The sequence below is a fragment of the Pinus tabuliformis genome, chromosome 6 (assembly GCF_031772625.1).
Source record: "Pinus tabuliformis cultivar Carrire ecotype Pingquan chromosome 6, CPIR1, whole genome shotgun sequence".
Taxonomy (NCBI): domain Eukaryota; kingdom Viridiplantae; phylum Streptophyta; class Pinopsida; order Pinales; family Pinaceae; genus Pinus; species Pinus tabuliformis.
Window position 1 is genome coordinate 684,946,842 of NC_142292.1, and position 25,282 is coordinate 684,972,123.

Sequence of the window (25,282 nt, forward strand, 5' to 3'; positions counted from 1 at the left end):
TCAAGAAAACGTCATTCACCTGAGAAATGAATGAGCGAACCTTTAGTAATGGAGCTGCAACAGATGGCAGACGTCCTCTTTGAATTCCTCTGTGAAATCCGCCTCGCAGGGTCCCCAACCTTCAGACTGCCAATACAAGGAGACAAAAGAGGTGGACTGCCAAACAAAAGAACCGACATCCTTATATGGAAGAGCTCGACGTTTAATAGTTGGAATCACAAGTAAACGTATCTTGCAGGGGATCTCGTCCCCGCATTCCTCTCGAGAAAAGAGAAAAAGCATCCGTCTGCGTTACCATAGAAAGCCTGACTTTTAATCTTCCGTGCGTGTGTCCCTGCACCATTCGACCAGCCCGCTAGTGGTTCATTCTGGAATATCCCTTTCCATCCGCGAGATGCGACATGCCACGTGTACACATTTTACGTGGATGGTCCACAATCAAATGCCTTGGGAACAGCAGTAAAAGGTATGTGGCATGGAGTTATCAGTCTCTGCACTGTAAAATGAAAGAGGGAAGCCATGGCATTTCGTCCAGTTGATTTCATGAATTCCTCGTGACCATGAATTGTCATGCCTCATGTCAGATTCGCTACGAACTGATCTTAAAAGAGCGTCGACGTTGACATTCGATCAGTGACGAACTCAAAATACCGAATATGTCTTATAGTAGCAGAGTGGGTATTTATTCAATGGATCATTATATTATTTTACAGTGACGTTGAAATAAAAAGTATTTTACCATTGTTCTTTGATAGTTGTTATCCAAGCTGTTCATTTTTGGTGGAATCTGCAATCATAGTTGTTATCCAAGCTGTTCATTTTTGGTGGAATCTGCAATTTAAATTTATTGTATTGATGGACTTGTTTTCATGAGCCAATTTGTTTTTCAATTTATTGTATTGGATGGACTTGTTTTCATGAGCCAATTTGTTTTTCAATTTATTGTATTTGATGGACTTGTTTTCATTAGTTAATTTGTTTTTCAATTGAAATATAATTTATGAATGGGTTTAGTTTTTATTAAGTTTCGGTTTTAAATATTATGGGAAAAGTTGATAATAGAAGTTATTTTTGGGGTAATTAAATTATTTCAAAGGGCATTCAAGCTCGACCAAGTTTCTCACAATTTTGGCAATAGCCTCCTATTATGAGTAGACCGTTTTTCTATCCATTATAAGAGTTGAGTTGACCCTAACCTAAGCTAAAGTCTAACTATAAACAAACAAACAAAAAACATGAGTAATTTATAGTTATTAAAATCATTAAATTTGATGAGTGATTTCATTTGTAAATTCCAATTTTTATTTTCATAAATTCAACCAAAATGTGTTTTTTTGAAACTTAGTGTTTCCAAAAAAAGTGTTAAATATGCTTCCTAATTTACTTAAATGATAGACATCCACCATGTATCAAAAGAGATTGGACATTATTCACAATATATATTTTTACCACAGGGCTCAACTCAATGACCTTAACAAATTATTTAATAAACAACAAAACCCTTATGATACCCTATCAACCCCTCTAGGAAAATGGCCATGTGATGTAAGAAGAATCAAACCATGGTGGGGTTGTGACAGCACTCGCTTTCGTCAACCTTGATTGCTTGTCACCTTGATTGTTTTTAAAGCTATTTTCATAACCCAAAAAAAAAAAAAAAAAATGTTAGTATATATATTCATATTCTATATAGTCAAATGGACGTTAATGATTTTGCTTATAATTATTTTAGTAATGAGCTTATTAAATGTCTATGTGGTACACATGTGTTTTATTTTTTGGATACTTGAAACCTCTTATTAAATTCCAAAAGATCACTGATGTTTGTATCTTTGTGTCAATTTTCTATTGGAATCATTTTTTTGTGTTTATTTAGCAAAAACAAAAAGATGATCCAAGTTCAAAACTTTATGAGGATAAGGCCATGTTAAATGCATTTCACTATCTTTTTCAAGTTGTGATGCCTTATTAATGTGGTAAGCATTAGTTCCATCTTAAGCAAAGGTGATGTCAATGGCAGTCCTTGTGCAAACGTAATGTTTGTGAATGGGGCCAATTGCAAAGCCTTCGTTGAGTTTGACGATAGATACTCCTTGGTCATAATGTCATGTCGTAGGTCTTTTTGTTATAGCATGGATCTTGTAAGGAGATCAACCCTCTCATGTAAAAATGGCTTAACAACCCAAAAAAATGTTAGGAATTATCCCCAGTTTACATATGATAGTGCCATTCACCAAATTTTGATTGTTATGACTTTCATTATCTAAATACCCTTACCTAACAAGCGTGTACTATGAATAACCAACAAAATCACATATGCGATGTCATGAAAATAACATCATACAAAAACTTACACATATGAATTTCAATAATAGCAAGTGTTATTTTCACATTAAATAGGCCATTTAGACTTATACATTTTAAAGGGAAAAGGCAATTTTAAGGTTGTAACCTAATTAGCACTTTTGATTTGGCTTATGAGACCCTCTTGTGGGGACACACCCAACATATCTCCTTAGGTTTCAACATTGTAGCATAGCTTAACTATCAAATTAGATGTGCTAAGCTACCTCCTCCTTCAATGGCATCTTAGTCTATCAAATTATATCTAATATAAGTTTGAGCACTTTCAATAGTGATGACTCAAGTTCACAATATGGTAAAGAATAACTTCTAAAATACAATTATAGCAAACAAGGCAAAATGCAAGTCTAAGATGATGCATGCTTTTCATTGCACAAATTTGAACCTCAACTCTACATTAATGTGGTACAAATACCCACTTTGACCATGGTTGGAGAGAGACTTGAACATTGCACCACTCTATTGCAAGAGCATTCTAGGCTCTAAATATTGATCATTGGATAACCCCATTAAAAATTTTGCTAGATCTTAAGGAGAACTCTGGGATGGTCAAAATGCACCTATGCTTGATAATGTAGCTCACGAGTTTTCAAGGTAAATATTTTGTAGTCATGTGATGAATTTCTCCATATGTCATATTAAATTTTGTATATGTGGGTTAAAGAAGCTATTTTATGTATTTAACAGGTGGCGTGTAGTTACATTAATTGCTTAAAGATTAATCCCTCATTGCATTGTTGTTAGCATCACTAAAAAATGATTTCCTCCATTAATACTCTATGAATACCAACAACTATGTATTAATCATTGTTTTTTTTATCTCTAAAATTGCAAGCCATGTATTTCTCTTTCTTAGGAGTGTACTCAGTTCCAACAAACCATCTTGAGGCTATACTCACCTTCGGCGAGCCATCATGAGACAATGCACATTTATATGGGTTATATGTAGCTTGGGTAAGAGTGCATTGCCTTTGGTTTCATTGTTATATGATTGTTTCATATCACCAATGAATGGGTTAGGCAAGTTTCATTTATATCTCTTACCAACAATTTTGCTTATCATCCATAGCTTAGTTTTTCTTACCCTCTTAAGATTTATTAGGAGCAACCAAATGACAATTGAACTAAGTTTTATTCAAACATTGTAAAGTAGACAACATTGCATTGTTTAAGTAAACCATGGGCATTACTTTTGATGCTTGGCATTTACCTTAGCTAATGCACATAGCTTTGTGAGTTTGTCATTATATAAGCTTCAGCATTTTGAAGGTTGTCTCATAATCCCATTTAATGTTAAAAGCGTGCACACACACGCACAAATTAGTTATGTTAAATGCTTGAGTTATCCACTTGGTCATTAGTAGTCAGATAATACTAAAGCAAGTGAATTGAGCATTTCTTTGGTGGTAGTTTTGGCATTCATTATTCTTTTGGAATTGTCTCATTCCCTGTGCGTTGATGAAGTCTCTTTGTGTGTGACTATCTTAATACTTGTGAAGGCATGTCATATGACATTACAAACTTCTTGTTAAGATAGTATATAAATTAACATTATTTGTATTAAGAGATAAAAGTATATATGAATACAATTGGGGAACACAGTTTTAGTGTTATGTAGACTCATTTAAATAACCAAAGTTTTATTCAATTGAATGTCTCTTTTGTTCATTAGAATTTGAAATCAAGTATTGCAACTAATTAACAAATGATAGTTAAAGAGGCATGGATTCAACCTATCTATAATCGCATCATATCTTATTTGGATTTTACAATGTTTGATATTGATCTATTGCCAAAAAATCACTTGAAGATAGTGACTAGAATTGGCTTTGGAAACACAACTAGATGAGCAAGCTTGTATAACCCATCCTAGAAATGGAGCAACTACAAAGTTCTCATTGAACAGAGATATTACATAAAAGAATTTTTTATTTCCTTAGAGGTTCCATGTTGAGGAGACAGACAAACCATAGGCCTACCATTTATGGATCATATTGGCAATAGAGCCTAGTTCATTAGAGACCTTGAAGTAGCTAGCATGGACAAAGCTCTGAAGGGAGAGAAACTATAAGAGTTAAGATGCCTCAATAAGTAGATCTAAGAGTAAATTCAATATTGGAGGTAGAAAGAAAATGAGCTAAAAAAATACTTGCCAAATGCTAAGACTCCTTCACCATCATGAGGGTAGAAATAGACAAGAGTAGATTGTAGTTGTTGCAATTAGGGGAGAAATTCACTCAACTAGATAATTGGTAAGAGGAGAGTTTCACTAAAATGATTGCTTATCTATACTGAGAATTGGTATTGAAGGAAGATGCATTGAAGAAGCTATAAAAAAAATATTCAAAAGACCAAGAATTCCCCTTTTCTTGTCATTCCAAAGGCTAGCACCATGTTAAAGTCAAGCATGGAAAACTCACTTTTCAAAACCCTTTCTCAAGAGCATTTTGGTGATTTCAAAAAGGACACTAGATGCACTAGTTCCAAGTTATTAGGAAAATGGGCTATTATAGGTAGGGGTTAATCAAAAAAATCCAAGGGTTTGTATTCCTCATTATAGCTCAATAAAGGCCTAGGCATGAAGGCCTAGATTTGGTGGAAAAGGAACCATTACAAGTTCATCTCAACCACCTTTGCCAAGGCAAGAGGAACTAGAAAAGAAGCCTTCCCATGGAGGAAAAGGAAACTAAAAAAGAAGCCTTCCCATGGAGGAAAAGGAAACTAAAAAAGAAGTAGGCAACAAGCCACTCAAATATGCTTATATAGGCTTGGAAGAGAGTAGCAAAGGGATGTTTCCACCACCAAAAATTACACCCACATTTGTGGGACCAAGAAAACAAGGACATAATGAGAAGTTATTCCAAGTCATCTTTGTTTTGTTTTTACTGTAGGAAGAAAGGTCATAAGGTTAGCTATTGTTGGCACATTAGAAGGCCAAGCAATCCATGTAGGAACTATTTCTAGTATTACATATTGACTTAGACATTGGGAGGCCAAATGTTGGAGGCTTCACCCATAACTCCATGCCAAGTATTGAACAAACAAGAAGAGAGCTAGGAGAGTCAAGTTTAAGGGGAAAGAGGAGTTTCTTGTACCTACAACCCAAGGAGTAGTAGTTTTCCAATAACTTATTGTAGTAGAGATGCCATCACTAGGCATGCCATGGATAGTAGGTTCATGCCAAATGTAGCCTTATTCAACTCTTATTTTCCATCTTGCAATGGAGGTACCCATTTTTAGAGATCTATCAAAGATTTCTTAATGGCAACAAAGGAGGTAGGGATGCAAATATGGAGAAAAATAAGATTGAAGGGAGTTGAGGCTTTAGGGAATTAAAATCTTGCATATGTGGAGGCGTGATCCAAATTGGATCCGAAGTAAAAACTCATTGTGAAATTTGTAATAATAATTCTTTTTAACAAAGTTAAGAAAATGTCCAAAAATTCACTTAGTAGTTTTAATAAACCGAAGATATAGTTGGCCTTCCAAGGTAGCCCATTAAAAGTGAAGGCTATGGAGAAGAAGGTCATGAGAGAGAGGAAAACAATAAATCTTGAGAGAAAATGATGAAATAGACTAGTGGTAGTGTATGGGTGACTCATAAGAAGGAGCCTATTTGAAGGTTGAAGGTTGTCTCTAAGCCAATGCCATCTGCAATCTTGCTATTGAGTCAAAATACATTTTTGTGTGAGTGTGAAACTCACCATTGTAAGCATTTATTGAAAACAATAACCCCCCCCCCGCCCCCCCCCCCCCCCCCAACCAAATGCTGGTTTTCTTGTTTGGTTTTCTAAGCTAAAAACTATCCCCAACCAAATGTTGGTTTTCTTGTTTGGTTTCCTAAGCTAAAAATTATGTTTGTGTGATGAATTTCTCTAGATGTTGTGTTAAATTCTATATATGTAAGTTAAGGAAGTTTTTCTCTATATTTTCTATGTTGGTTGTAGTTGTATTAATGACTTAGAGATGAATTCCTCACTAAACTTATATTAACTTTTCAAACTATTTTCTTATTAATACTGTATGAATGCCAATAACTTTATATTATCCGGTATTTGTTTTACCCCATACTGCAAGCTATATATTTATTTTACATGAGGATGTACTCATCTCTATAAAACCATATTAAAGATGTAATCACCTCCAACAAAGAATATCAAGGCCATACACATCCATATGGACTATGTAGCCTAGGTAAGAATCCATTACCTATATTTGATCATTCGATGATTGTTTCTTGTCTGCAGTAAATGGTTTTTAATAAGTTTTGTTTTATATCTATTGCCGACAATTTTACTTATCATCCATATCTTAGTTTGTTTTATACTCCCTTAAATTTCATTAAGAGCAAGCAAATGACAAAAAGTAGACAACATTGGATTGTTCAATTAGACCATGGGCATTACCTTTTGGCGTTTACCTTAGCTAATGCACATAACTTTTTGAGTTTTTCATTGCACGTGCTTTGGAATTTTGATGTTTGTCTCATCCTCCCATTTAATGTTTAAAGAAAACATATATATGAATTGATTATGTTAAATGTTTGAGTTATCCACATGGTTGTTAGAAGTGGGATCATACTAAAGTAAATCGGAAATTTCGTTGATTGATTCTTTTTGGCATTGATGATTATTTTTGGCATTCATTACTTTTGGGGAATTATCTTATTTCTCATACCTTGATAAAGTCTCTTCATAGATGACTATCTAAAAATAGATAAGTCTCTTCATAGATGACTATTTAAAAATAGATTTTTAGGGTCATGTAGAATTATTTAAATAACTAAAATTTATATTCAATTGATAATTGATTTTATTCATTCAAATATCAAATCAAATATTACAATTAGTTAACAAAAAAAAGGTTGAAAATGCATAGACTCAAAAATGGTTGAAAAGGCATAGACTTAACTTATTTGTAGTTATAAAGTATGTTATTTGACTTTTACAATTTTGGTTAGAGGTTGACCTATTATAATGGAGATCGCTTGAAGAGATTAATGAAAATTGGCTTTAGTAACATAATCAACAAAGTAAGCTCTAAATCCACTTTGAAAACAAAGTAATTGTAGATTTTTTAGTGGATATAAAAATTACATAGACACATTACTTATTACCACCTAGGATTCATGTTAAGGAGATGGACACACCACAAGCCTAATGTTTATGAATCATTAGTTCATATTTGTTTATGTGCAATGAGTTCTATGCATACCTCACATATTCAACCACTACCTATAGATGCCCACATGGTTACCTTAAAGTACCAAGTAAATATATCATTTAAGAGGCCTTAAGAAAATAACAAAGGCAGGTTTTGGTGAACTTATGTGTGTGTATAAATAGTACCATGTGTGCCTTACACATTTGACCACTACCTTAGGATGCCCCCATGGCTACCTTTGGATGCCAAATAAAACTCTCAGAAAAGTGAAAGCTTGGTCAATGATAAGTGATTCATTCTTTGTCACCATCAACTCCAAGCCCAATGACTCATGACTAGCAGTTGCTCTTCATATTGCAAATGGAAATTGTTAGAATGTGTAGTGTTAAAATGTATTGTGGATTTTTTAGATTTGAACATAAAGCATGTGTAATGATAAATAATTAAAAACATCCATACTAATATATGTTTTTTAATATATTTATTTAATAACATTCCAAAATAAATCCCTAAAACCAATAACAGAAACCTTTGAATATGTAGTGGCATTGTGCAAAGATGTGACAAATTCCATTATGTATGTGTTGTATATGGGACTCATGCTCCCTATAATTATTGTTGTTGATTGTGTTGAATCTAATATCATATCAAATACAATAATAAAAAATAGCGGTTGATCAATCCATTGAACCTCTAGATGTATTCATAACAAGATAAGGAATAAGTTGTAAGAGAAAGTGAAGGCGATTGTAGTGTTCAAAGAGAATTACTAGGGAAAAAATGCTATAGATGCTTCTTTCATTTTTTTCTTTCTATAAATAGGGAATATCACAAGATTCTATACCATTATTTGTTGATGAATTAGACAAAAGAGAGTAAAGGGCAACTTTGTCAAAACAACATTGCTTTGACATGACACATATTGGATAATCTACAATACAAGATGACATGAAAATAGGGGCATGCATGATGTTGTGAGATGTACGATCCATGCCTGAATAACCCTAATCTAATGTACATCACATAAATAATGTTCATAAAAGAAAAAAATGTGTTACAAAGTAACTCGCTATTTTGAAATTTTAACATTTACAAGCTTTGATGCACAAAAAAAAGTTATTAATGTGGATCAAAATGCTAACATAAGAATATGTCAATGTAGTAATATAGCTTGCAATATCACCTAAATAAAAATCATAAGACAAATATTACCCATAAAACATGGAATCGAAGCTAAAGACCACACATAAGGCATACATCTAAATCACCTAGCACTAGATAGAGGGAGGATGTTATTACATCAAATAGGATACTTGTACCCCAAACCAATATCTTGTTAGAAAATCAAATGTGTTAGAGAAAAACAATCATAACAACAACACTACAATTTTAACCTGGAAAACCCCAACTGAGGAAAATGCAAACATGAAGATATCTTTGATTACCATTTTGGAAAAAGTAGCCAAGCTATTGCCAAGTGATCCCGCACACTCTTACTTATTGGTGCCTTAGAATGGATGATTCCAAGCCTTTTAAAAGGCTTTATTACATGCAATCCATAGCCTCAATACCATGGGTCACTATTATCGTGTTCTTAAAAACCATGACTATACACTAGACTCATTTGACTCTTTGATCGAGCCAAGTTTACAAATTAATCCTCCCTTTAAACTTGATTGAAAATCATTTTGATATAATCTAGAAAAACCTAAATGCCCCACTATCACTTTAAACTTTACAAGGGGTACACCTGCTTAACTAGGTCTTACAGTTGTATGTCGATTTAAATGTAGTTTATAATATTTTCATCTCCAAAGTATTTTTTTTAGTTGTTGTTGTTGTTGTATTGGAACTAAAACAACCGTTATCTTGCCTTGACACATGTAACAATATCCTCTCCGAATATGAATTTCACGGGTGTTCTCTAGGTACTTGGGCTTGTCCATGACTTTTGTGTATGCTCCATGTCAGACCTTGTGATACATTGACATATCATTGAATTGTTGAAAAATGTGCAACAAGAAATGTTAAATTTAGAATGTGCTAAAAATAGCATGTCTAAAAATAGCAGTTTGGCCAGTGAGGTCATTGGCCACATTGGGTGAGAGATGAAACTGCTAAAAATAGAAAGTTCTAAAAATAGCATTTCTAGGTCCCTTCTTATTTTTAGCAGTCCCTGGTCTAACTATAGGAAGTAATAACAAATTTGGTCTTAACAACAGTTTAAAATATTAACTAATTAATCTCCATGAGTTAATTAATTATGGAAAATTAAACTAGAAGTCTTTGTGAGATCATGCAATTATTTTCTCTCTTGATTTAGGAATTTATCCCTTGATTAAAGGAGATAAGGTTCAATTCTATAATGAGAGGATCAGTTGACTTAGTTTTACTTAGTCAAGTCCAGTTAGATTAATTTAACAACTTGTTAAATTAATGAAATATAGTTTGTTAATGCTTGCATGCATATGACAACTATTATTTCAAATAATTGAGCATTCCCTCATGGATAACTAATGCATGTCAGTTCAGACAGAGACCCAGTTGAGATCAGATAAGGGACAGTGTACTATCAGATGCTTGGATATTTCTAGTAAGTATTCCTTGCATGGAGAAGGATCTATTTCCAAGAGAAATACGTAAATAGGAGCTTGGAGGACTTGTGTAGCCTATATATTCAGGCCTAGGTAGTCCATGAGCTATATCTTCATATCTTCATAGTTCATTGAGAACTGAATAGCTTGAGAGCTAATTCTTTTTGTATTGTGAAGAGGATTTCCACTTGATTGATAATACATGGTTGGGGTTTTATGCTAGTGCTTTCCCCTGGATATATCTTGTGTTATGTGTGATTAATTCTCTTGATTAGTTATGCATGTTTCTACTTGATGTTGCTCATGAATTTGATTATGCTTCCGCTTAATGTTTTGTAGAAGTAGAACAAGTATTATGCTTTAGGACATTGCATATATCGGTTTGTTCTACAGGTGAAATTTCTACGTCAATCCCTTCTCCATTACCATAAGTCCATTCTTCCCATGAACCACTCATTCCCATTTTATAAGGCATGGCTAGTGCACCATAACTTGCACCATATCCACTAGAAAAATCACCTACTTCTTATCACCATAGGCCTCATCAAGCATACTATGCCCTAGTCATGAATTTGTAATACATACTTTTATCACTTATAGGTTCATTCCTCCCACAATCCTGGGGACACCTCCATTTTCCAAAACATGACTATCATATAGTATGTTTTACCATTTTTTCCCTCCTCAGTCCATCTTTCTAGATACCACTAGGGCTCTCACCACACCCCACACTATAATATCCACACATGCTCTTTCCTGCTTGAACTTTGACTGACACCATTGCTACATAATCGTGCATTCTCTCCTTCCATTTTGAGAGAAGTTGTTCATGGTAAAATATAGCTCATCCTGGTTTGAATAGATTCTTAGCAACAATCTCTAAATAGTCTAATATATTTGTCGATTTACAAAACACCTTCTTTAGGATTAGATTAACATTTGAAAGCTATGGATATTTCGAATAGTGAACTATGGACATAGATGTGTTGCATGTCTCCTTTAATGGTAGTGACTATGCTTTCTCTAACAAAAGATGAGCTCTTTTAGTGGTGGCTCAACTCCTTCCAATGCATGTACTCTTTATTTAACAACTCTCTCTATTTGGTTTTGACTTTGTAAACATTGCGACCTTCTCGTAAATGATGGCTCATAACAGTAGTGGATCACAACTCGTGGATGTAGCTAACAAATATGGCAGTGCCCAAGGTTAAAAATGAATGATTTTCACTGCTCTATCCCTTACTCTTTCTTTCCAACTTAAGTGTAACCTCATATATGTATAATTAATATATACAGAAGCAATGTTAGTGAGTCTCGTTTGCACATTTCCTTCATTCAACGCATGAACTTCAACAACTAATATTGGATGCTTTTCTTTAGCCAACTCTCATGAGATTTCTTCACATGGTCTCTACTTCCATTTCACCTTGGTCTTGGGATCAATTCCACCACAAATAGTTTATTTCACACATATTTGTTATCTAGATAAATTTTCACTATGATTCTCATCTTCTGCTTGATAAGGACTGCATCCTTTGATCTAATGACAAACATTTTCTTCAACTCTGCCATCTTCATCAACATTAAGGCTCATTTAAATCGATATCTCTTGCAACACTAACATTAGACCATTCCTCCCAGAGAGTCTAGATACCCTAGCTCTGATACTATTGTTAGGACTAAAATGTGTGAGAGAAAAAGGATCATAACAACAAAACTACAATTTTACCCTAGAAAAATCTAATGAAGGAAAAGCCAACCTATTTAGCCAAAATTGGCCAAGTTATCACTCAAGTGAGCCCTCACCTACTCACTTCTTGGCACCTTACAATGGAGGATTCCAAGCCTTTTAAAGGATTGAGTAGCTAGAGGTGAGCCAATAAGGGATCACTTGGTTGATAGCTTGGCCACATTTGTCCAAATTGTAATTGGAGATAAATTAGTAATAATAAAAATATAACAACAACACATAAATCATGAATATTTTATTTATTATTTATTTATTTTATTATTTATTATTTATTTATTTATTTATTTTTTATTTTTTAATTTTATCTTGGAAAACCCCAACTAGGGAAAAACCAGATTGTAATAGATATATTACTTGACCAAAAGGGCCTTTATAATGATCGATTCCTAGCCTATATGTAGGTTTCATTACATGTAATACCATGGGTTGATACTATGGGTAAGTAATACCATGTGCCCAAAAACCACATATGGTAAATCTAACAACTTTGACTTTATGCCCGAGCCAATTTTACCTAACATTAACCCCTTTAACCTTGACGTAGGGAAATTCTTCATATCCATTATGAAAAACACCACACCTCACTATCCTTCTATAATATACCAGGGGTACGCATGCCTCAAGGAATCTTATAATCATATGCCCATGTACATGTAGTTAAAAAAAATCCATCTTCAAAGTATTATTTTTAATTATTTTTTCTATTACCTTTATAACTCTGGGAATGACCATTGTTTCTTTGATTGACACTTACAAATGCCCCCATTATCTCACCTTTCCATGCTCATCTTTCACCATGCATTGCACAACCTCATGCTACATTTTTTGTTGCAAATAACTCCTTTTGGCTCATCCATGTTCTCATGTCCACACATCTATGTGGCCTCCTTAATCATCATTTGGTCCCAATCATCTCACATTTTGAGATTTCTTCACACATTCTCCCTTTATTAAATATTGAACATCTTCGAAAACATCAAGCTAGCATATAGGTACACTTACCACCCTCATACCTATCCAAGTGATTGATTCCACAACTTGATATTATATCCTTTCTATGTTTGATAGGGATAAATCCATGTGCTACCACTACAACATGTATGCTAAAAAAAAGGTTTACAATGAACCTAAGGAATTCAACCTACTAATAGATCTCCATTCAAATATTCAGATCAACTTACTCACAAACCCTAAATATTTAACAATATTGGATCCACTTGCTCTAATACCATTCGTTAGGATTAAAATATGTTAGAGAAATAATAAATCAACAATAATAAAACATATAACAGCAACATATAAATCATTATACATGATTTATCTTCGAAGATCTCAATTAAAGAAAAATCATACCATAAGATATCTATTATTCAACCAAAAAGCACTTTATAATGTAGGATTCCTAGCTTATAGACTTCATTACATGCAATACCATGGATCACCAATGCCGCACCACATAACCAAAACCATGTAATATAAATCTAACAACTTTCTCTTTATAATCTAAACTTTGATTTAGCACAACTTTTTATGTAATAATAGCTAAAAACCTATCTCTATATCACCATTATTATTATTAAAAAATAATAATAATTAAATGCACCAAATAAAAATCTATCCTTTATCACGAATATATGAACCTTAGTTAAACAAATGGCAATAATTAAAATCCAATCCCATAATTTCACTAACTCAACCAATTATCAAATAATTTTGTTGAACCAAACCATTACGATCTACAAAGAATTCTATATCAAATGTAATTTTATTTCATAAATGAGTAGAAAAACGAATTCATAGAAACTTATATAAATCCATATAAAATTTTAAACTTAAATCAATAAGCAACTAACAAAACAAATTTAAAATTCATTTTAAAATATAATTTTTATTTATAAATAAAAATACATGTATTTGATTTTTTTTGGTATATAGTTAATATCACATTTTAATCTCCCTTTAATAAGAATGAATATATATATAAATTAAAGAAATTGTATTTCATAATCAAAACAAGTTTATATGGCTTTTTATACATATCATACCCAACAATTCATGTCATAAACTGGAATACCCCTGGAATCTCAATTATAGAACTCTAATGCCATAAAATCCACAAAGCGGATCACTCAAACTAGCTTGCCAAGCATAATTTCATGCTCCAAATACAAGGCTCATTCAACAAAAGATACAAAGATTAACAAATTGTACCCAGGTCGCCATTAACAACTATTAACTGACCACAAAGAAAATCACCTTTGTCCAAGAACAGAGAAGATTCAACATAATAAACCGTGATTTCCAAGTGAGCCTAGACCAAACTTAATTGATGTAAACACTCTACCAAGCATAAGAACCACTGAACATATCATCTCACTCCAAGTCCAGAACCCAAAGAACAAAATGGACAAAGATCCCCAAGTGTAACTTTGGCAAACAAGGAGCATCTATAATTTACATGGAGAGACATCATGCAATGCAAATGTTGAAAATGCAATAAGAAAATCCTGATTTAATTTTGTCCTTGAATTAAATTAGGAATAAAATTGTAATTCCACATCACAAGACAACTTGTACGAGTTAACTAAGTTAATTTGACTTAGTTGGTTCAGTTAATTCGAGTTGAGGGTCTAACTTGAGTCATGTAGAGTGTATCCTACTTTATAGGAGCCCTGGTTGAGTTTATTTTGAGTTGTAATTAATTAATTCAGTTTAACTGAGTTAAAGTTAGTTAAACTAGTTCCAATTGATGGAGGAACTAGTAGGAGGTCTAACAGTGGGGTGTTGCTTCATGTGTTCAACCAGTTAATTGATGATTCAACCATAAATAACTCATGCATGTCAGATCTGAGAGTTACCCAATTGAGATTGGAGTTCAAGGGCAGTGTACTATCAGTTGTATAATTATCCGAATTGTATAGATGGTGCATGCAGTCAGAGGAAGAGCCTAAAGGAACTGCGCAATCCAATGGAGGAAAATTCCTATTAAATAGGGGCCTAATTCCTCATTGAATAATGCAAGGAAGTAGGAGCTGGAAGGCCAGGAAATTGGCTAAGTATTGGCCAAGGCTTGTCTAGGAAGTAGTGAGACAGATAGAGATAGTGCAGAGGTTGCTCGAGCTTGAGCAAAGCATTGTAATATTCTCATATTTTCTGACTAATGCATATATATAGATAGCAAGGGTTTTAAGTTGTGGCTTTCCCCGGGAAATCATTGTGTAATGTATTGATTGAATTCTTTCTCTTGTATGCTTCGTGATTTCTCGATCGATTAATTGTTTCCACTGATGAGTAAAGTAGATTCAAATATATTGTTTTAGTAAATTATAATTATCAGTTTGAATCTACAAGGAATTTCTACAACAAAAAACACATAAAGGACCAACTATCCATAGTCTCACCAAAGATAAGAACACCAGACAAGCAATTCTCCACAATGAAAAGCGCTAGGATAACAACCATAATAGCCATTAATTCAACTCCAAATAAACTAACACCTACGCCAAAACTTAGTGGGGAACACATCCAATAAACCATAGCTTGCTAGTCATACTAGAGACCAACCAAAATGAAATGTGAAAAATCATGATAACCTTCCAACACTAATCATGGTCTGAAGAGGAAATTTTGGCCGACACCTAAACACTAAAACTTGGGGGATCCATAATATCTCTAGTGTCAGAATCACCCATTATATAACCCTCTACACGGGCCAAACGAGAATCAAGACTCTCCAGGCAAAACCTTTGATTACATATCATTAATTTAATATCCTCTAGTGAGGAGAAGACATTATAATTATCCACCTACTTGTCTTTGAGGACCAGACGCAACAGGGCTAACATTTGTTGATGTAAAGTAAGTGAATTCATAAATTGTTTCTTCCTGCTCCTGATTTTCCTAGGGACAGGAACCCACTTCGAACCTTGAACAAGCAACTCAGAATTTGAATGGTATTGGTGATCCTCTCCATCTTGACTCTCCACCACCCGATTTTCCTTTCTTATCTATGGTGAGACCGCATTGAAGAAGGTAGCCACTAAATCATAGGTAAAGGGATGGACCCTCCTCTGCCCTGTAGTGGTATTACCGCCTCCACCTTGCCTGCTACTCATTTGTTGTCTAGGAGGCATCAACACTATAGATAAGAAACACTTTGGAAAGCTGCTGAAAATCCCACGCCCTACAAAAAAGCAAGAAAAGGGACTAGACACACCACCTTGACAACCAGACCAGAAACCCACTAAGTCATTGCCAAATTTCCAAACCAGTGGTTCAAAAACCACTGAATTATTAGATGCGATGAAAACTCCCCACAACCCAAAATAATGAAACAAAAGACTCTAAAATGTTCTAAGATAATCTACACCCACCTATGCTGAAATAGAATGCAAAACCCCATATACAAGGCACATATAAAGCAGTGCCACCTTCTATCAAATTACCCAACACAATTTGAAAGCACCTCAAGAAGAAAAAACTCCTCATTCTCAAAACAACAAAAGCTTTATAACTCAGGGCCTCTCGAAAACTAAAACTTTGTAAACAAGTATCCCAGAGAAGCCCGACAACCATTAAACATGTCTAAGAACTGAGTTGTAAGGGACTTGAAAATTGACCTCGACAACACAATCTAACACGTAATTTAAAAGACCTACCAAATGAATAACATAAGATAGGAAACTCGAAAATTACATAAGATACCATATATATCTTTCTTACCAGCCCATTATTGAATCTAAGAGCGCACACTCGACAACAATCACCAACATTGATACAACTCCTCTACAACAAACACCCATTCCAGAATACCATCCACACACCCTCCACTAAATAGACTGTAAGCCAACAAATGGAGGTTGAGTGTCTGCCCTCACCTCCACTCTCACATGCTCCTACAAACCCCAAACCCTTCATAAAAACAACCATTTAAAAACACCAATGCTACATGTATTCTTGCATGCTTCTTCTATCTAGCACTTGCTACTACCCACAAGCCTTCAATGCTCATTACACTTGGGAGGTGGTCAGCACAACCTCCAACAAACCTATTGCATCAACTATAACACCCCCATTATAGACATAAGAATAAATATGAAGATTATTAAGATTTCCATTATGTAGAAAAGTGAATAAAATTTAGGTAATATAATAACAACAAATGTTATGCCGATAATAGCTTATACAAGCTCTGAGCTGCTACACGCGCTCGCTCGGCCCTGCAACTCGCGAGATCCGCACCCTGCGGATCTAGATCTCTGTGTGCCTGCCCGCTCCTGCTCTCTCCGATCCCTGCGGGCGGGTCCGCCGAGGGCTCTGCCTTCAGACTGCGGTCGGCTAGGGTTTGTTCGCCGAAAGCTCTAGCCTCTGGCTGCGGTCGGCTAGGGTTTGTCCTGCTGCTCGCCATGGAGGAGCCGGATCCCCCCCAGGGGCCCTCCTCCCCTTCTCCGTCTTCCGCTGCTGAGGCCTTCAGATCCTTGCTGGCCTCTCTGCCTAAGAAGAAAGTTGTGGAAGCCGCCAAATTTGTGAAAAGACTTGAAGACATCCCCGAGATCGCTCTTCCCCCTGAAGGTCCGATTCAAGTAGCTTTATCTCTGGCGGATCGCGCTCTGGTTGGTCAGTTTACAGGTCTCTGGCCCTCCCCAAAATCAACAGAGAACTGGGTTGCTAGAAATTGGGCTCCGCTGATCAAGAACAAGGTAACATCTTACTTCCTCAGAAGAGGATACTTCCTATTTGAATTCTCAGAAAAAGAAGACAAGGATCTCATTTTCAGAAACGGCCCCTACTTCATGGGGCCTCAAGGGCTGTACCTGAATAAATGGACGCCAGATTTCGATCCGGCGGTGGATGTGCCCTCTGCGGTCCCGGTATGGGTAAGGCTTCCCAATCTCCTGGTTCACTGTTGGAACTGGGACTCTCTGAAACACATCGGAAACACTCTTGGGAAATTCATAGATAAGGCCAACAACAAGGATCAGTATGACTGTGCCAGAATTTGTGTGGAGGTGGATCTGGAGGTCGGACTACCAGAAGCCATCAAAATAAGGGTAGGTCCTTGGACGCATGTCCAGAAGCTGGACTATGAACAACTACCGTTCAAATGCCGGAAGTGCCAAGTCTACGGACACTTCGCTAGAGATTGCCCGTCCAAAGGGGTAGAGGAAAAAGGAAAGGAAGAAGGATGGAATCAGGCAAAAAGACCCAAATCTTCTTTCAGGAAGACTGCAAATACTAACGCCAGAGCCCCCCAAACGGGCCCTGCTCAGCATCCTCCCATGGAGAGCCAAGGGAATAAATTTGAGATCCTTGGATCTGAAATAATGAATACCCAGGAGACAGAAACTCCGAAAGAAGTCTCTCTGCCTAAATCTAAAAGCGAACCAGAGAGATCCAAAGGGAAGATATCGGAAGAGGAGGAGGAAACCCAAGAGTCCGAGGAATCGGAGGAAGAAGGGGAAATAGGGGATTCGCAGTCTACCCCCAGAAGATCTACAAGAGGCCGAATGTCAACAAAGGAAAAAAGGGAGCAAGAAACATACAAAGACAAGCTCCAGGGCAGCCAACCAACGCTAGAGAAACTCCTAGCAAAAACCCCGAAAACGAAGAGGATCCAAACCTAGAGCTCCAAAGGAGCTCACCACAGCAAAAATAAATGATGAAGATAGTCTCCTGGAATTGTAGGGGAATGGGCTCCAAAGCAAAAGAAGAAGCAATGAAGAGTCTAATAAGACTGGAAGCCCCAGACATTCTTCTCATCCAGGAGACTAAACTGGAGGATTTAGCCTTCCTCCAAGCAAGCAAAAAGTTTTGGAAAAAAGACGGAGCGCATGCAACCTCTGCCCGTGGAGCTTCAGGAGGACTTGGGTCGCTCTGGAATCCAAATAAGTTTTCCCTTATCTCTGAGTCCCTGAACACTCATTGGATTTTGTTAAAATTGTAGCACTTAGAATCTAAATAAATTATCAGTCTGGTCAATGTATATGCTCCTAACAATGCAGGTGAAAAGAAAAGTTGTTGGGACTCCATCAAAAACTTAGCAGATCTGGAAAATTTGGAAAGCATTATTATAGCCGAAGATCTCAATCTCACCCTCCTTTCGTCAGAAAAAAGAGGAGGCAGTATTGTCAGAGATCCGGTAAGAGAATCCGTAGAAGATCTCATGCAGGATTGGGATCTGATAGATATTAAGCTGACCACTGGAAAGTACACGTGGTCAAACAAGAGGGTTGGCCTGGGACACATAGATGCAAGACTGGACATATTTTTGGTGCAAAGTTCCTTCCTGCTTCTAGGATTAGAAGCTAGATCGCACATCCTTCACAGTAGCATATCAGATCACAAGCCTATTAGCTGGAACTGCTGACCCCTAAGGACCTGGGGCCTATTCCATTCAGGTTCAGCTCTCTCTGGATCAAAGAGGCAGACTTTATGGACAAGGTCAGAGACTGCTGGAAAGACCCAGTCAAGGGTTCTGCCTTCTTTGTGTGGGAGGAAAAACTCAGAAGAGTTAAAGCCATGCTAAAAAATTGGGCCAAGACCCTGCCCAACCCAGCTGCGGAAAGGAAAAAATCTCAAATAGAATTAGAAAATCAGCATCTCCATCTTGAAACAGCTGAAATCACAAAAGAGGAATTGGAAAAGGAGGCCAAGCTTCAGCAAAACTTCCATAAGGCATGCCTGGCAGAAGAGGAGTACTGGAGGCTCAAGTCTAGAAGTCTTTGGCTCAAATCTGGTGACAGAAACTCCTCTTTCTTTCATAAACAAGCTCAAGCTAGGAAAGGACGGAACTCCATCATTGAAATAAAAGAAGAAAACAACATTCTGAAGGACTTTGCAAGCATAAAAAAGGCAGCTTCAGATCATTTTGAGAAGCTGTACAGGGAAGAAATAGGAGCTGAGCAAAATGATAGCCTGTTGGACGCTGTCCCTAACCTCATCACCCCCAAGATGAACCAGATCTTAGAAAGCAAAATCACACACAAGGAAGCCAAGGAGGCCCTATTCGCCATGGAGCCGGATAAAGCCCCGGGACCGGACGGTTTCACACCGAGATTTTTACAAACCTGTTGGCAGATAATTGAGAAGGAATTCCTCAAAATGATTCAGAAATCCCAGGACTGTCAGAAGATTGGAGGCTGCACAAATTCGGCATTTCTCGCCCTCATCCCTAAGGAAAAAGGGGCAAACTCCTTCAATAGATTTCGTCCAATTTCACTATGTAATATTGGGTACAAAGTGATCACCAAAGTGATAGCAAACAGGCTGAAAATATTTCTCCCTAAAATCATTCCGGACAATCAAGGGGGATTCATCCAGGGCAGGCAGCTGGTGGACAACTTCGTGCTGGTGCAAGAGGCAATCCACTCCAGCCAACATCGAAAGGAAAAAGGTATGGTTATTAAATTAGATCTAGCTAATGCCTTTGACCATGTTAGACATAGGTTTTTGTTTGATGTAATGCATAAATTGGGATTTGGGCAAAGACTCATAAAGTGGATAAAAGCTTGCATATCGGAGCCTTGGATTGCCCCTTTGGTGAATGGAAGGGCCGCTGATTTTTTCAAAGCCTCAAGAGGGCTGAGACAGGGGTGCCCTCTCTCACCTCTCCTATTCATCATTCAAGCTTCTGTTCTCAGTTTCTATTTGAATAAAAAGCAACAAGAACAAGACATTGCTGGACTGTGCATTGCAAGAGGGGTGAAATGCATCAATCATGCCCTCTTTGCTGATGATACTCTACTGCTGGGAGCTGCTACACCGCACTCAGCTATCAAATTCAAAGCAGTTCTGGACGACTTCTGTAAGATCTCAGGCAGCGTGTTAAACAAGGGTAAATGTCAAATATACTGCTGGAACATCCCTGCTTCTACTGCAAATTCCATAGCTAGATGCCTTGGATTTGCAGCCTCCACTTCTTGGTCCTCATTCAAATATCTGGGTCTGCCAATCTTCAATAAGAGGGCATCTAGCAAAGATTGGGTTCCCCAACTAGACAAATTTAAAGCTAAGATGCAAGCTTGGGGATCCTCTTGGCTCAACATCGCCGGCAAAGCAGTGCTCATTAAGGCAGTTCTCTGCAGTCTTCCGATTTTCAAATTTTCTGTCCTCCTGGCACCTGTGGGAATCATCAAAAAAATGGAGGAATTAATCAGGCACTTCTTCTGGAAAGGTGGCAAACAAAATGACAAGAGATTTTCCCTAATCAACTGGGAAACAGTCACTAAACCATTTTTTGAAGGGGGATTGAATTTTAAAGATCTCAAAGCCCAAAATCTAGCTATGGGAGCCAAAATAATTTGGAAAATCATTGCTCCTAATCCAAATTGGGCACAGATTGCCTTGTGGAGGAAATATTTCAGAGGAAGGAGGCTCAGATGTTTGGATCAGCCTAAAAACACATTCAGAACTCACTTCAGCACTTTCATTAACAGAATTGCTCCGATGATCAAAAACTACTCGCACTGGATTCCTGGAAATGGCAAGCGAATCCAGTTATGGAGTGATAAAATTCTAGATCGACCTCCATTGGAAGAGCTGGGAGATTTCACAGAGTTGAAGAATTGGCTTGCTGCAGAAAACGTCCACACCCTGTGGGACATATCACGGTGGACAGAGGATACCTGGGCGGGCTGGAAGCAACTACCTGTGCCCAACGCATTGCAACCTGATTGGGCAGCACTCAGATCTCATCTACACGGGCTGGCACCTATCCACGCAGGCAGAAAGGACGTGAGAGGCTGGGGGAGAAATCGGGCAGGCTATACAGTCACGCAGGGATACACCAAATGTCTTGAGCGCCCTCACGTGCCTCCCAACCCTGCCCCTTGGGTGGGCATATGGAATTTCCCCTCTATTCCCAAAATAGACCATTTCTGTTGGATCCTCTGTCACCAAAAAATTCTTACTGAGGACAGACTCCAGAAAAGAGGATTCAATGGACCTTCCAGATGCATTCTTTGCAAGGCAAACTCAGAAACTGCCCTTCATCTCATGATTGAATGCAACTTTACAATCTCTATTTGGCAGGAGTTGCTAGATACTTGGAACTATGACTTCATTCTCCCTACTTCTGTTTAGGATTTGTTCGCGGGCTGGATGGCCAGATATCCAGGCGCTCAACCAAAAAACAAAAAGATCAGGACAGCTTGGAGTGCACTGCCAAAATTCATCAGTTGGCAGGTTTGGCTGGAAAGGAACAAGAGGATATTCCGGAGCAAAGAACAGGACCACAGAATAGTAGCCAACTCAGTGAAATGCCAACTAAACGAGTGGCTGGAAGACATAGGAGACGACTCAAATCTCAGCCAGCAAGACAGAGATCTGGGATCTGTCCTTAATTTTAATTTTCACAAGCCAAGAAGCTCCCCTCCAATTCTCGAAGACTGGCAAATTAGGAAAAATGAGAAAGATTTTCAAGATTGGCTGTCCAATCAACCAATTCCTTCCCTATTCTTTGATGGGGCAGCAAAAGGGAATCCAGGGAAGGCCGGTGCTGGAGGTCACATTAATATGCCAGACAACATTTCTCCTCACAATTTCGCCTGGGGTCTAGGCCATACATCTAGCATAAAAGCCGAGGCGTTGGCCCTCTTACAAGGTGTAAACTTCCTCAAAGAGCTGGGAATTCGGGAAGCAAATGTCTTTGGAGACTCCCAAGTAATCATAAGAGCAGTGGTGGCCAACTCCAACCCAGCAGATCTGCAGCTAGCAAGGTTAATTACAAGGATTAAAAGCATGTCAAAGTCTCTACATTTGAATTATTTTCACATTCTGAGAACAAATAATAAAGCAGCAGACATTCAGGCAAACAAGGCAGTTCACTTAGAGGCTGGAACTATTCTAAAAAACAAGGAAATCCTGTGGGCGCCCATCCCGTAAAGAGTCATGTTTTACTGCCTTCTTTTACAGCAGTTCGTTTGTATCTTTCTGCTTGGACAATTAGCAGCCAAAGTGCACTTTATCAATTGTAAAAAGAGGAAGCTGATAAGAGCAAGAGCCAATTCCCATTTGGTAGAAAGGCATGCTGAAAATTGCTCCTCTCTTTGTAACCGATTGTGTGGCCATTAGCCAAGCAGTTAATGAAATCCTATAACCGTTCTTGTAAAAAAATAACAACAACAAATGTTATGCTAAATAAGTGAATGAGATTTAGGGTAAGTCAGTGATTTTATTAGCTTTCTCTAATTTTATAAAATTTTGATTTTTTTAAAATTTAGTTCTTTGATAAAAAAACTACACATATAAATATTTTTCTATAATAGAAAGAGAATTTGGCAAAATGTACCTGCATACAAAATGTAGTTGACAACCGAAGTTATTGATCACACTTTTTAAATTTTTATATACTTAAAATCAATAAATCAATAAAGTAATGAATAGATTTTATTAAAATTATAGAAATATAGAAAGTTTATAGTTATTAATATTTTACTACGTGAGAGTTTTAACATATTTTGAAATTCCCGTGCAAGTAGTAGACATATGGTGAAAATAAAGCCCCAAGGTCAAGTTCATGTAGCTAAGTACCTCCCTTATCGGGAGGTCACAGGGTCAAATATCCTTGACACCCTTGGGGTTAGGTCTTGCTAGTTTGGTCGACGAGTAGATCCCTTCGGGTTGATCTACCTAGATTTTCCCATGGATGTAGCGGCCACACAGTGTCCGTGAACCACCCTTAAAAAATATACATATGGTGAAAATAAATGTAATTAGGATTTCCTTTACAACAAAATGCCATGTGAACAGTTTCCCACCATTTTACATAAAAATAATAAAAATAAAAATAAATAAAAAGATTAATGTAATGTAAACATTTTAACTCCGCGTAAAAAACAAAAAAAAAAAAAAAAACAAAAGACAAAAAACTTACAAAAATAAAAATGACCCATGGTATTGAGAATTTATGGTATTGACCCATGGTATTCGCGTGGAGTATATCCTATTTGCAGGGGGTATTAAACCAACCTAGATCCATCTTACTCTGGATCTACCAAGCCCTAAGAGGGATCAAATCTCTTTTTCACTCTTAAAGAGGTTTGCATCTTAAGAGATTTGATCCATCTCTGCGCGTGGTAGATCTGGAGATGGATATAGGTTGGTTATATCTCATAATTCAATTTAAAACCATATAAAAATAACCATCAACCAATTAGGTAAAAACAATTTACATTTAATGTTTTTTTTTTTTCAAAATATTCAGTTTAATCTTTATTTTTTTCAAAAATTTAATAAATATAACACTTACTGAGTTTGCCATTAACATCACATTACATCTTATTACATTTATTGAATTTGAAAAGAACATCAAAATAAATACTAAAAATACTAAATCACATTACCACATGTATATGATACTTCAATTATTCATAATTCAAAGTGGTTTTATAGGACCACACGATCTACCTAAACAAGTATGAATAGTGATTACATATGTCTTCAAAATCATTTCCAAAAGTTCCAGTCAACATCAAAGGGAAAAAATAACCAAAATACTTTGAAGGACTAGTGTTCTACAGTGATCCGATCAACTATAACTAGCAATTGCACCAAGAGGTGCAAGGGAATGTCGATAGGAGGAGTGGGGGGAATGTGGAAGACAATAATCAAGCAAAATATACGGACAATGAAATACAATCAAAATTTGAGTTTCTATATATCTTCTAAAGAATGTAGCAAGAGGTTAAATTTAAGAAGAAAGTTACACTAACATAATTGTCCAAGAACAATGGTAATCCTTACAGGCACAAATTACATAGCAAAGGAGTTAAATTTCTTTGGGGTATTTTAAAATGGCATGAAATAATTTCTAAATATACATCAAAGTGCATAAGGGTTGGGCGGAGGCGTCCAATGCTATTGAAAGTGTTTGGTTTAATAGAAAGAGTGAAAAGGAAGTGGTCACAACATTTGATCTTGGTGGAGATGTCTTTGAAGGATTTTGGATTGCTTAAAAGGAGGCAAAGATCCTTTGCTATTACACCCAGAAGTTTAGTTGCAACATCATTGAAAGAAATGACATTTTCTAGATGGGCAGTTTGGTCATGCAATTCAATATGGAATACATAGTGGTGGTCACATTCAAGGAAGACATCGTTGCATTTTGTGTAATGCCATATGTTGTTGGATTGTTGGACAACTTTTTTTTCATGCATTTCTTTAATCAATGCTAAGGGAGCATGCAAGGAAGTAAAAATATTCCATGTTAATTGTTGTAGCAATAGCACATACAACAATCCATGGAGCTTTCTCGGAGCGAAACATTGCAACAAGTTCATCGATTGTTTTCGTTTTGAGGGGCCTACTAGAGATGCTTGTATTTTCGACTCAATGAAGGCAAAGATGCATTGAAACCTATTTCTTGAAACCATTGTTGGAGCTGGTGTGCTTCATCAATAATGGGTTTTTAAGA

The 25,282-nt window shown here is 36.6% G+C and overlaps 2 protein-coding genes across 3 annotated transcripts in view; one reads left to right on the forward strand and one right to left on the reverse strand.

Annotated features, from left to right (window-relative positions):
• The window catches only part of LOC149260503 (phosphoglycerate mutase-like protein 1), a 219,917-nt gene extending 219,614 nt beyond the window's left edge, over positions 1 to 303 (reverse strand). Inside the window, exon 1 of one of the 2 annotated variants that reach the window (XM_089420780.1) lies at positions 41 to 303. In XM_089420780.1, the coding sequence (XP_089276906.1) occupies positions 41 to 179 (139 nt within the window). In that variant the 5' untranslated portion in view covers positions 180 to 303. Of the gene's footprint in view, positions 1 to 19 lie in introns of both variants that reach the window. The other variant, XM_089420776.1, reaches the window with a different exon arrangement.
• A 16,973-nt stretch (positions 304 to 17,276) lies between these two features.
• On the forward strand, positions 17,277 to 22,752 carry LOC149260504 (uncharacterized). Its single transcript, XM_089459598.1, has 3 exons — positions 17,277 to 17,851; positions 19,269 to 21,702; positions 21,952 to 22,752. Exons 1-3 carry the CDS (start codon positions 17,277 to 17,279, stop codon positions 22,750 to 22,752), a joined length of 3,810 nt encoding a protein of 1,269 aa, XP_089315724.1.
• Positions 22,753 to 25,282: the final 2,530 nt, after the last annotated feature.

What these genes read in the sequence shown, in the direction of transcription:
- LOC149260504 (XM_089459598.1), top strand. Translation starts at nt 17,277, where the DNA reads ATGGAGGAGCCGGATCCCCCCCAGGGGCCCTCCTCCCCTTCTCCGTCT. An exon ending in AAGGCCAACAACAAGGATCA is followed by an intron (nt 17,852 to 19,268) that starts GTATGACTGTGC and finishes TATTCCATTCAG; the next exon opens with GTTCAGCTCTCTCTGGATCA. An exon ending in CTCCCAACCCTGCCCCTTGG is followed by an intron (nt 21,703 to 21,951) that starts GTGGGCATATGG and finishes ACTTCTGTTTAG; the next exon opens with GATTTGTTCGCGGGCTGGAT.